General features: G+C 39.4%; 1 protein-coding gene across 1 annotated transcript in view; it reads left to right on the top strand.

The window, feature by feature from the left end:
- The window catches only part of LOC114530985, a 36150-nt gene that overhangs the window by 20909 nt on the left and 1808 nt on the right, over positions 1-13433 (top strand). The window contains exons 15-22 of the mRNA XM_028552610.1: positions 337-671; positions 1175-4698; positions 5042-5161; positions 5664-6035; positions 6171-6338; positions 6532-7077; positions 7239-7523; positions 7614-13430. Of these exons, the coding sequence (XP_028408411.1) occupies positions 337-671; positions 1175-4698; positions 5042-5161; positions 5664-6035; positions 6171-6338; positions 6532-7077; positions 7239-7523; positions 7614-13430 (11167 nt within the window). The remainder of the gene's footprint in view (positions 1-336; positions 672-1174; positions 4699-5041; positions 5162-5663; positions 6036-6170; positions 6339-6531; positions 7078-7238; positions 7524-7613; positions 13431-13433) is intronic.

Below are 13433 nucleotides of genomic sequence, written 5' to 3'. Positions count from 1 at the left end.
GATCATCGTAGGACTTACGTAGGACATATTGAGTTTAGTTGACTAGTCAAATTGTTAAATTAAATTATTAGCTATATTTCAAAACCGACCATACAACCGTGTAACTCCCCTTATTTGCACATCCGTGACATATCCGCTCATTCACATCTATCAAAAGACGAAAATCACCAAGAGTGGTCTGAACACCACATCGTGATACTTATGGTTGTCATGATGATTGGGCAATATCAATATTCATCGTTTGTTCGTCATTGTTATCATCCTTAGCTTGGTTGGCAGATCAATGTTTTTATGGAAATCGTGCAGAATCAAGCAAAACGTTTTTGTATTTTTCAGATCAGCTTTATCTGAGGAGGAAAATGAGACCGAATCATTGAGAAAGAAATTGTCAGACAAAAACGACGAATTGGAAATGATAAAGGGCGAACTTCAGGATAAAATGACCACTTTGGCCGCGACTCAAAATGAACTGGAACATCTAAGAAATATTACCTCTGATAATGAAGAACAGTATAAGAATATGCAGGAAGAATTGCAGCATAACAGGACTGAATTAGGCGAGAATGAATCCCTGGTTAGGTCGCTGAATGCGAGTTTGACTGAAAGTCAGGAACAGATGAAGGAGCTAAAGAGAAATAATGAGGCGATGATGGATCGCCAGTCAACCTTAGGTGAGCATACAGCACTTGATAGGGGAGCACGATTACCGTCGGTTATAAAACTTACTGCCGACCCCAAACTAAGTAAACAGTAAACACAAATTGAGTTATAATACTGTGGTCAGTTATTCAATAACCGGCTTGCTTAATACGTCACTGCAACTTTTGCAAATCAACTATTTATCAATTAAAAAAGTTAATCCAGTAATAGTTTTGCCTATTTATTAGTTCTATTCTCTAAGGTAAGAGCTATGTAGAAATACATAGTGAAGGCATTCAAACACGTTAAAATTTTAGCCATGGTATTCAGGCTTTGCATGTGCAACCGACCCCTAGAGATATCTCTCAAATCCTAAACCGTTCTGTGTATCTTCTGTATCAACACATGCAACAGAAACCAAAGCTTAACTTGCTTTATATACAAATCCCGTACCTTGTCATTGGTAATCTACTCTCCATAGAAAACCCGATATATCAAGTTTATACGTTTTCAAACAAGCATTATTTTTCTTTAGGAGAGAAAGAGGCCGAGTTGATAACATTAGCAGAACAACTTGAGGGGAAATCGACAGCATTATCTGAAAGTGAATCTGCATGCGAAGTTCTTAAACAACAACTAGCTGAAATTGGCGGAGAACTAAAGAAACAAAAAGAACGTGAACAAGATTTGGTAGAAATGTTACGTTTAAGAGATGAGCAAAAAGACCTGCCTGAGGAACGTGCTAACACGCCTATCGTTGAGGAAACTGTTGCCGAAGAGAATAGAAGCCAAGTCCTGGAGCTACCGGCTCTCGAGGAAACTGTCGTGGCTGTAAACGAGAGTGTAGTTGAAGAGTTGCCACCTGTTCTTTCAGCAGATGACAATTCTCAGTCACAAGAGAAAAGCTTGCATTCCCAGTTAAAAGATAAGGAAGCAGCACTCCAAAAACAAACAGAACAGCTACAGACAGTCGCTAAAAAATTCGCAGGACTAAAGAAGAAGTTTGGAACTCAAAAAGAACAACTAAAAGAGCTCAGCAATACAAACAAGAAGCTACGTGAAGAAAAGGACGAGTTGACCAAAACTAATGAAGATATGAACAAAAAATTATCCGAAATGAGAAAATTGTCTGTGGAAAAAGAAGTGCTAGAGAACTCCTTGAATTCTAAAGATTCTATACTCGAGTTATTGAACTCTGAGGTCAGCCGTTTCCAGGAAAATATCACCATGATTGAAGAGGAGAATCTTGGATTGAAAACAACCCTTGAAGGAAAAGACCGTGACATGTCTGCATTACGACGGCAGCTAAATACGGCTTCTGAACAGGTGGAAATGATGGACGCCTTAGCTGAGGATCGTGATAAGTTGACTGAAGTGCTGGCCTCGAAGAAGGAAGAAATAGAGTCATTGGCTTCACAACTTCAGGGGAGTCAGGCTTTGGTTATGCAGAAGGAGGCTGAAATAGAAAAGTTTAAGAAAAATATTGACGATGACTTCACAATACATTCGGAACAACTTCAGTTATGGAAAAATCATGTTGAAGCAAGTACACATGAAATATCGGAGCTTCAGAGGCTTTTGCGAGAGAAAGACAGTCAAAGTGAGGAACATCAGCAGGAATTTGAGTCTCTTCGCGCTGAGGTAGAAAGTTACAAGAAGAAACTACAGGAGAAAGAAAGTGAAATTGAAGAAGGTGGAAAGGATATTTCATTCATCCAAAGTCAGCTTGAAAACCAGATTCGGGAGAAATCTGAATTATCAGAAGATATCATGCGATTTATTTCCGAGAACCAGCAATTAAGATTGGAACTCGAATCGAACGCTAATAAGGAAGACTCTTCCGAGTTAGAGGCTTTAAAACAACAGTCTGAGCAACAGAGTCAGGAATTGTGTAATCTTAGACAAGAACTTGAGGTTGAAGTTGAACGGCAGAGCAAATTGCAGAGAGCATTACAGGAGAAAGGTGCCTTAATTGAGGAGTATGAAGAGGAATTTGTATCTCTGCGTCGAGATATGAATGAACTCGAACAAGAACACAGGCGTGTTGACGAGACTATGGATGAACTGGTAGAGCAAAAACGAAGTTTGGAAGGATTGCTTCAAGTCCGAGAAGTTGAAGTAAATGATCTGCGTAGCAAGATGAGTGAAATGGAGAAAGATCAAGTAGCCCGAGACGTTTCTGAGAATTTGCAACAAATGCTGTCGGAGAAGAATGAAGAAGTCCAGCTGTTAAATAAGTCGCTTTCTGAGAAATCGGTAGTGATAGAGGAACTTTCAGGTAATTTAACCGCTCTTAGGGATCTGGACGCGGAATCCCAAGCGAAGATTTCTGCTCTGGAAAGGCAGAAAGAGAGCTTGTTTGCCGAGTCATGCAACTTTAGTACACAGCAGAAAGACACAGAACAACAACTTATAGAGGTACAAGCAGAACTTGAGGATTCTCAGAACAGAATGAACAAATTCGAGGAATTGTTGCACGAAACACGAGCAGCTTTAGAGCAAACTCAGAGAGAGAATCTACAAATTCAGGAAACTTGTGAAAATCATGTTAACGAGAAAAATGCTTTACAAGTGAACTTAAGCCAAACTGCAAACCAGGCTTTAGAGCTTAAAGGCACAGTTGAAAGTCTAGAAGAAAGCTTAAGTGAGAAGGACAGGGAGTATGGAAATGAGATACGATTGTTGAGATCGGAGGTTGAAGCTAAAAGTGCTGAGATATATTCCATGCAAGAGACTGCAGAACTGGTGGATGAATTATCGAAAAAGTTAGCGAATGCGAGTTCAACAGTCACAGACTTGGAACAAAAACTTGAAGCAGCCAAGAAAAAAGAAGAAACGAGAGAAATCGAGTTGATTCAGAGAAGTGAAGCACAGAACGTCGAAGGAACACCAGATCAATCCTCTACCGATGCAGGAGAACCGAGTGCGGATGACAGGGCAACTTTAGAAGCAAAGATTGCGGAATTAGAGAAAGAAAAACTTCAATTAAGAAAGAAACTGGCCACGATGAAGAAAGCGAGTGCCGAGATTGGAAAGCAACATAAACAATTACAGACTGCTCTTGCTCAGAAAGAGAAAGAATTGGCAAACTTAACATCGGAGAAACAGGTCATCAAGGAAAGATTGGAAAGAGAAATCGACACGCTCAAGAATGAAAAGGATTCAATGGAATCTGAATTCGAGGATTGTGTTAAAGACCTGAAGGAAATCACAAAAGAAAATCAAGAGACAGACAAGGAGAGAAATAGTTTAAAGGCAGCAGTTCAAAATCTAGAATCAGAAAAAGAGTGGAATATCTCTGAACTTGAGAATTTAAGAGCTGAACTAGATGAGAAAGAAAGTGAAGTACTGGAACTAACAAAACAACTTGAAGCGGCTAAAATAGATTTTGATGATCGTATGAGAAAACGTTTAGATGAACTTCTGATGGAAAAAGACTTAGAGAAAGCTGACCTCGAGGAAGAGTTTGCAAAGCAAGTCCAGGAGGTTTGTTCTCAGAAAGATCAATTGATTTCTCAGAAAGATGTCCAGATTTCCGAACTGAGGAATAGAGCAGAACTCAATGAGGGTTTATCAAATGAGGCTGGACAGATTTCTGAGAAGATGCATTTAGAGATAGAGAACTTACGACAACAACTCGATACGAAAGATAAACAACTATTGGATCTAAATGAGAAACTTGCAACTACAATGGACAGTAAAGAAATCGTGAAAGAAGATATTGAAAAGAACTCTGATAAGTTATTGGTTGAGTTAGAGAATATGAAACACCAACTCGAGGCAAAAAATGAAGAATTAAAGAACCTAAAAGAGAGTGATGCAAACGAAAGCAGTGGCGCGCAAACTCAGGATCTGTTGGCCGAGATTGAAAATCTGAAAGATGAGCTTCAGATCCTTGGTGATGGACGTGAGGCACTGGATAAAAAATTACATGAAGTACTCACTGAGAAGCAGAAGTTATATGACGAGTTGTTAACAGTCAGTCAGGAGCGGAACGAGTTGAAGAACGCACAGGAGAGCGCTGGTCAAATGGGCAGCATTGTTGAGGAGAAAGACAAGGTTAGTGATCCTTCCATATGGGAAGCTTTTTCATTATGGTTTTATTGTCACATTTACGACAATCTTTAGGATATAGTTTCTCGGTAGTTCAGACACAAACTACTCTGCTTGGTTCTATGAAACACATCTTTTTCTTTTGTTTTGCTCAGGCACAAGCCACTCTCGCTTATTACACTAGGCTACTGTGCATGTTTCGGTTTTCAAATACTAACCTCACAATAGTAACAGAATAATACATCATGCGCAAGTTCTTATTAATTCAGGAAGGTTATCGTAGAATGCCACCTACATTCTACTTTTGTGTTGCTGAAATGCACTTATTTTTTTTTTTCTTCTTCATTAGAAAATTGCTGTGTTAAAAAAGAAGTTAAAAGAACTCCGAAGAGAGAAAGCTGCTTCTGAAGCAAAGTTAGAGGAGTCGAAAGTATCGGAGCTTGAAGTAACTCCACAGATTGTTAACGAGGTACGCTTTTATTTTCATTTTATTGGAAACACTGTTTAATAAATGAGCGAAAATTTTTTGTCACCTTCATCACCTGGTTTTAGACTAAATCAACACAGGGTGTCCCCCAAAGTGTATCCCCTTTGAAGCGAAGCTCTTGTTGGAATTTTAATACCTTATTAATCTGGCTAAAACATTTTTGGGCCATCTAACCTGTAAATAATAAGTGGACGTGATAGCCAGCGGTAGAAATGTAGAAACCCACTACACGTATTTTGGTTTGATATGATTAGGCTATGGGATATTAATGTGAAGTATGTGAAGCCCCAACTAGAATTCAGTAGATATACGTTCTGTAAACACTGTATCGATATCTAACATCCAGCAGTTTTCTAAAGGAGCATGTAAAAAGCATATTGGCTAAGCATTGTTGGTAAATGTAGTCATATTCTCGCGAAATCCCCTAGTTTTCCTTAAACTCGATGATATTTAACGTTTAATCTAACTTACCCTTCAACCAAAGGTTTTCCAAATGTCGGAGATGCCCACAGTTGAAGCTCTTCCAGAAATTAATACCGAGCAAAAGCCGAGCAAAGAAGAGCTTGATCATCTTCGTCACGAGAGGAACGTTTATGAAGAGAGTTATATCAGAATACAACGAGAACTTGATCAAATACAAAAAGAAAACGAGTCACTCCTTTCTGATTTACAATCCAAACAAGATCTAATCGATGGCTTTGAGGTGCAACTGAAACAGGAGAAAGATGTTGTGAAGAATGAGATGGAAATAGATGTCAATGAAATGAAAAATAAGATGAAAGGACGGGAAGAAGAGTTGATGGAAATGCATCTTGGAGAAAAATTCCAGATGGAAAGTTTGATTGGAGAGTTGAAGGTAAATGACAAATTATTCAACTAAATTTTCCTAACTAGAGAACGTCTTGAAACTTCATAAGTGGTCAGATCTCACAACTAACCTTTTGTATATTGTTTTACTACCGAAAACGAAACTAAATTATATGACTTGTAGGAAGAAAAAATGCGAATAAGTGACGACGTAGTCCAGTTAAAAGAAGAGATCTCATCTCTGGTACATGAAAAAGAAGAATTAGGGCATGAGTACTCTGCGCTTAAACACTCGTTTGAGAGCGTCTCAGAAAATTTAGAGGCTGTGCAAAATGAATTGGCTGGTTCTAAGGTATGTGCATAGCTCACTCGATCTTTTAGCGTTTTAGTCGTCTTCTACAGTTGTATCGATTAGAGTCTTACCAACGAATTTAAAACTATAGTATAATTTTTGTATTGGAACACTCTATCTTAATTGTTACTCTCTTTAACTTGGAACACTCTATCCTAGTTGTTACTCTGTTTTATTTTGCCTTTTTTTCCAGGATAAATATCGTGAATTACAAGATGAAAACACTTCCCTTCAAAGTGATGTTGACTTGAACAAGAAGGGCAAACTTAAACTGAAACATAAACTCAAAGAAGCTCTAAAACAACACGAAGAAGAGAAGACCGCTTTTCAGCAGGATTTACAAAATGTAAAAAGTGAGAAGGCAGAGATATGTAATGCACTACGTACTGAATTTGGCGCAGCTTTGGACAGTCGGGATGATATGTTGAGTGGTCTGAGGGAGAGACTAGAAGCCTTAAAGACTGAAAAGTTAAGTTGCGAGGAAAAATACGAAACTGAGAATCGGGAATTGATATCAAAGGTTACCGAGAGTGACGAAAAGAATACGAAGTTGCAGTCAGAGGTGACGGAGTTGACGGCCAGCTTAGACAGCGTTGGAGCAGAGTTATCTCGAGTACGTCATGAGAAAGATAACATTGGAGATTCGATCAGAGCGGAGTTTGATCATATTTGTTCAGGATTAAGGCAGGATTTGGAGCGAGTCTTAAAGGAAAGGGATGAAATTGCTAGAGCCATGGAGGTAAGATTACACATTAGTTGTTTTTCTTTTATTATCCAGGGTTTGGTTCCTGTAATGTGTTTGGCTTCTATAATTTGCTTTCTCTTATATGAAGGGATTGTTTCAAAGAACATTGTAGAAATAGAGAGTTATCTAAACTCATAAGCTTACGTATTGTTAAGGTTGGTCGTCTTGGTTTGGAGAAAGAATTGATTGATAAAGAAGAGACATTCGATGGCCTGCTGCAGATTGTCAAAGAAAAGGATGAAATCCTAAATTCCGAGAATTTGGAAACTCTAAAAGCGGAGGTAGAACGTCTCAGGCGAGAACTATCGACAGAACATATGATCTTGGAACAGGAACGGGGATTAGTCGAACAAAAGAATGTCGTTATTCAAACTTTGGAGGATGATAAGAAAAGATTGTTGATCGAGAGAGATAATGTTTTAGAAAGGGCTGGACAGGAGGTGGGTAGAAATGTTGAAAATACCTAACTTTTGGAGAGGCAAATTATTGTTTAGGCCTAAGCCTAAAGAAACTTCTCTTTTTATTGACAGGTTTCCGAACTTCGTTCATCTAAAGATACAGTAATTGAAAGTTTGGAGGATCGTTTGTCGAAACAAACTGAAGCACATGATCTTCTCAATGAAAAATATCAAGAAATTTCTCGAGAATTCCGAGAAATAAATGAACATATCGACTCGTGTGTACGAGACACGAACCAAGACGAAGGGCTACTCGAAGTTCTTGCCTTGGAAACGGCAACGCCTGGGGAGACGCGCATGCGTAGTAACAAAATCGTGAGTCAACTGCTTGGAAACTGGACCGAGTCTGAAAGGAAATGCGAGAAACAAAACAGAAACTGGGAATCGACTGAAGAAAGTTATAAGTTGGAGATTGAGAAATTACAAAACGAAAAAGTGGAAGTATGCAAGGAGATTGAAACGGAGTGGCAAAGAAAGCTGACGGAAAAAGAAGTAGAAATGGATGCACTCTCAAAGAAACTCGATAACAGCCAGAAGGAAAATAGTGAAGTAAAAGTAGAAATGGCGAAGGTTAAGGAAGTTCTGGAAAAGGGAATGTATGGTTTGATGATTGAAAAAGAAGATTTGACTAACCAACTGAAAGAAGCTGATTTAAAACTTGTGGGCAAAGAGCAAGAAATGTCGGTTTTGGGAGAACAATTTGAGAAAGCTAAGGTTGTTATCGCAGAGTTGAATGAAGAAAAGCAAAGTGTCAGCTCATCAAATGAGGAGTTTAAGTTGACCATTGCTCAAGCCACTGAAGAGATTGACCGCCTTCAATTGGATATCGAAGTTTTACAAAATGAACGAAACCACTTTGAACAACGCTTGATTGAAAACACCCAACTCAGTGATGGTCATTTCATGAAATTATTCAAAATTCTCGGAAACGTGGAGGTTGATCAAAGTGTAGAGCAAATAAAAACGATGTTACCAGAATTGCTCTCGGATCTGGTCAGACAAGTTCATGACAATGAAAAAGTTCAGGGACATCTGAGAGAAGAAAAAGCTAAAGTTTGTAATCAAATCCGTGAAGACTTTGAAAGCACTTTGGTTGAGAAGGAAAGTATACTAGAGGAACTCCGAGGTAAGCTCAAGGAAACTCATCAGAAATGCGATGATGTGAGCCAGACCAGTGAGGAACAGAGGCGGAAAATTGAAAATCTGCAGGGACAAGTTTCTGCACTGCGTACGAAAGTGGGGAAAGTGGAAATATCGAGCCATTCAGATGACAATGTTGATGGAGAAAAGCCTCATGCGATCCGTGAAGATATCGTGAAGCGTAGTGTTGTTGAAGAAGTTCTCACAGCATCGTCATCAGATCCATTAATGACCGAGTATGAAACTACTAATACTGAAATACAGACACTAGCTGATGAAAATTTGGATTTAAAAGCCCAATTAGATCACCTGAATAATGAGTTAGAGTCGCTTCAGAAAGATAATTCGAAAATCGCAGAACAATTAAACAGCAAAAACTTACAAACCGCTGCACTTGCTGGCGAGAATGAAACATTGAAAGACCTGATCTCAAGTTTAAACAACTCCGAACTTTCAGAGACTAATGAAAGACTTCAACGCGAAATAGAGCAACTTCGATTAGATAAGGAAGATCGACTGGGCAAAAGTAGCACAAATGGGGACGCTGATGAAAAGGCTTTGGAACAGCTTCGAGATTTGAGCAGCGAAGTCACTCGGCTCCAGGCTGAGCTGACGGTAGCGACCGAAGACCGAGCAGCATACGGCAAGCTTCGAAGAGACTTTGATCACATCGTATCGGGGTTGAGAGGAGATTTGGAGCGGGTGATGTCTGATCGTAATAATACAGCCCAGATGTTGGATAGCTTGAGAGCTCAAGTTCATGATAAGGAAGTCAGAGCATCTGGCGAGGCTCAAAAAGCCAGTAATGTGGACGGTAAGGGCGTACACGACGGGTCGAAAAGGGATCCCAAGGGACGGTCGTTGAAGGAAGTTGAAAAAGAATTGGAAACTGTAAAACGCGAGCTTCATGAGATTAGTTTGGTTAACAGGCAGTTAAAACAACTTGGCAAGAGTCTTGATACAGAATTGAAAGAAACAAGAAGAGATAAACAGCAGAGTGAGAAGAAATGTCAAGATCTAAGAGATGAAATGGAAGCATTTGTTAAAGAGAAAGAAGCAATTATTGTGGAGTCCAGAGAGCGCATTGAGACCAGCGAGAAACTAAATCAAGACAAACTACATGAAGTGTATAGACAACATGAGGAAGAGCTCCGCAGGGCTACAGAAAACTCGGAAAATAAGGAGCTGTTTTCGGCTAATGAAGAACTGCAGATGAAATTAAACGATGCGTATGAAGAAATCAATAGCATGGCTCAACTGGAAGGAAATAACAATGCTCTAAAGAAAGAAATAGACAGTATGAAGAACGAGAAGAATAGTTTAACAGAAAAAATGGAAGAGTTACATATTGAAGCTGAACAACAAAAGGATATTTTACGAAGTGAAAATGACGTTTTAATCGGGAACGTGAAAGACCTTAAAGGTTTAATTGATGAAGCTGATAGACAGATTGAAATTCGGGATGGAGAAATAAAAGATTTGAAAAAGCGTCTCCAAGAAAGCAAGGAAAATGTTGGACCAGGCGCTAAAACCATCCATGACGTGACCAAGGCTTACAATGATGTGATCTTACCGGAAGTGGAGTCTCCGCTGTGGCAGGAACAAGAAGGACGAGCCCTGGTGAAAGCCGTGAACGATTTAGAGCTCGGGGAGAAGCCCGAAGGGGGGAGTGCAATCATCGAATATCGCCCTGAAATGACATCAGAAAGTGAGAAGCTTGAACGAGAACTGGTTCAAACGTCCGGTCAAGTGGACGAGACTGAAAATCAATTGAAGTTCCTTAAAGAAGAACTAGAAAGGGAGGGGAGGGACAGAAAAATTGTCATGGATCAACTTGAGAAAGAAAAAGAAGAGCGAGCTGAGGTCTTCCACGAATTAGAGAAGGTTAAAAAGATTTCTCATAAACTTAAAAACATGTTAAAGAACTCGCGAAGTGAAGTTGAACAAATAAATAAAAATTTAGCTCAGGCTAAAGATGATGCTGTCGAGAAGGAACACGCAATAACGACACTTCGGAAAGAAATGGCTGAAATTGTCGAAGAGAAGGAAGAAATAGTTAAGAACTTGATGTCGCAGAGGAAGGCTTTAGAGCAAAAGGGAGATGAAACCTTGGACAAATTAAAGTCTGAATATGACGCGAGATTAAAGCAACAAAACAGTCATATTGAGACACTTAGTAATGATCTGAATGACGCCTTGTCTCGAGGTGATGAACTAAAGGGACAACTTGATATGTGGAGACGCAGTTATAACGAAGTCACTGAACGAGGAAATGCTCTTGAAAATGAAATTGGATCTCTTAGACATTCGCTACAAGATAGTATTGATGAACATAATAAAGATGGGGAGATAGCTCGTGCACAACTAAGCGAGGCTCAGGAAAGAATTCAAAACTTGGACGAACAGTTGAAAAAAGTCACTGAGGAGAAGGATTACAGTGATAAAATTAAAAATGAGTTAGAAGCAAACATGGCTATGTTTAAAGAAAATCTTGAAAAAACCATCTCTGAAAAAGATCACGTCATCGAGGATCTGCGTAATGATCTTGATACTTCTAGAGAAAAACTTCAAAACCTGACTGATGAATTAGAGTCACAGAGGAGCTTACATGATCGTTCGATGAATCAGATTAGGCAAGACGAAGTAAAATTGATGAATTTACAAAATGAAATGAACTCAAGTTTGAGTGAGAAAGATAGTGTCATTGAACAACTGGAGAAAGAGCTTGATACTGCAAACGAAACTATACATAATACTTCGCGGACGCTCCAGTCTAAAACTTTGGAATGTGAAAATTTATTGTCTGAAAACGGCTCTCTCGCAGAGCAGTTGAGAGAAACACAAGACGAGTCACAGAATACAAGTATTATTAAGGAAGGTGTTATAGCTGAAACTGGACGTAACCTTGAGGCAGCAACCACTCGCGCTGGGAAGCTGTCTCAAGAGTTGCACGACACTTCGAATGTTCTTGAGAATGAAAGAAAACGCAGAGAGGAATTGGATGTAATTTCGTCGACTTTGAGAAAAGATTTGGAGCTAAGATCTGAACAGAAACGTGAGCTCGAGAATGTGATAATGGCGTTGAACGTTGATTTGGAAAAGGCTTTAAAAGATCGCGAAGAATTAAGGCAAGCGTTGAGAGTTAAACAGACAGTGACACAGGCTACTGATAATCCGTGCTTTGATCAAATTACCTTGGATGAGAAAATCAAAGAGATAGAAGATATGGAGCAAAAGTTAGATCATTCTGAAGGAGAACTTCGTTCTGTATACGAACAATTGTCCACAGCTCAAAGTAAAAACGAGGATTTGGAGGCTCAATTGAAGGCAGTCGCGCTTTCCCTACAAGAAAGTTTGTCCGAGGCGCAGAAAGAGAGATCTCATATGGAGGAGATCGTGGCAGGCTTGAAATCAGACTTACAGCAGAGTAGTTTGACAAAGGAAGAGGCAATCAATGTTTTAAGAAAGAAGTTGGAAGAAGCAGTGGAGGAGCGTGGCGGCGCTGTCGAGTCCTTGCGAAACGAGTATGATAAAATGTTGAACGAGAAAGATCAGATTATTGTCAGTGTTCAAGATGAGATCCAGCGAGTTAATGAGGAATTCACGAACCTCGGGTATCGTTTTGAGTTGACGTTACAAGATAACGTCAGCAAAGGCAATAATATCATGCATTTGCAAAGTCAAGTCCAAGAAAAGCAGCAGGTTATGGACAAGAATAGCGCACTGTATGAGCGTTTGAAGAACATGGAAGAACGTGTAACTGAACTTCAGAATGAAATCGACGAATTAAATAAAGACAAGAATAAACGAGATTCCGAGAAACTTGAACTTCAAGATTCCCAGAATAAGATCCTAGCATTAGAAAAGCGTTTAGCTGCGAACATGAAGGAAAATGAAGCATCGAAAGCCAAGCAAAAGAAGGAATTCAAAAGATTGTACGAAGGAGTGACGTTTGATTTGGAGAATTCTCGGAAGCAAAATTTAGAAAAGGAGAAAAGTTTGCAGAATTTACGAGAAGAGTTGGCGGAAATTATGGCACAGAAAGAAGCTTTGGCCGCGAAGATTCGTATGCCGGGTAAGGAAAGAAACGTTGAACAATTGCAGAAAAGTGGAGATAGTGGTTTCCAAGAAAAATTCCGAGATGAGAAAAAGGAATTACTGCGAGATCTTGATAAAACTCGACAGGAAAAGGATGAGATTTTTGCGAAATTTCATAATATCAGCGAAGGTTTGAGACGAGATCTCGAAGCCGCTATAAACAGTAGGGACGAGAAAACTCAAGAATGTTTGAAAGCTAATTTAATTATCGATAAACTTGAGCGTTCTAAGGAAGAATTAGAACGCGAAATATATGAAAAAGAAGCTTTGATTGATTCACTTAGTACGGGGAATGAAGCAAAGAACGCGGAGAGATCAAGTATTGTTGAACAACTTCGGGATGAAAATCAAAAACTGAAATCGGCTTTGGCCCAAGAGTCAATGAACACCCGTGAAGCGGTCCTAAAAGGCCAAAACACGAACGAACAATTGAGGCAAAGCTTAGCGAAAGCTGAGTATGATCGTGAGAGTCTTCGGAATTATGTCGCAAGCAAAGAAGTCCAAAATGAAGAATTGAAACGACAATTAAATAAAGAGATCGCCGAACGTAAACGGCTTGTTGACCGTGGAGGACTAGTCGAAGAGAAGATTGTCTCGAGTTCTGCCTCAGAGTATGGAACACTGAACGAGACACGGACGGATCTGGATGAGGTA

The sequence above is a fragment of the Dendronephthya gigantea genome, unplaced genomic scaffold (genome assembly GCF_004324835.1).
Source record: "Dendronephthya gigantea isolate DGI-Jeju-01 unplaced genomic scaffold, DenGig_1.0 000067F, whole genome shotgun sequence".
In the NCBI taxonomy this organism is placed as follows: domain Eukaryota; kingdom Metazoa; phylum Cnidaria; class Anthozoa; order Malacalcyonacea; family Nephtheidae; genus Dendronephthya; species Dendronephthya gigantea.
The sequence above is the reverse complement of the archived record's forward strand: the minus strand, read 5'-3'. Positions and strand labels throughout refer to the sequence as shown.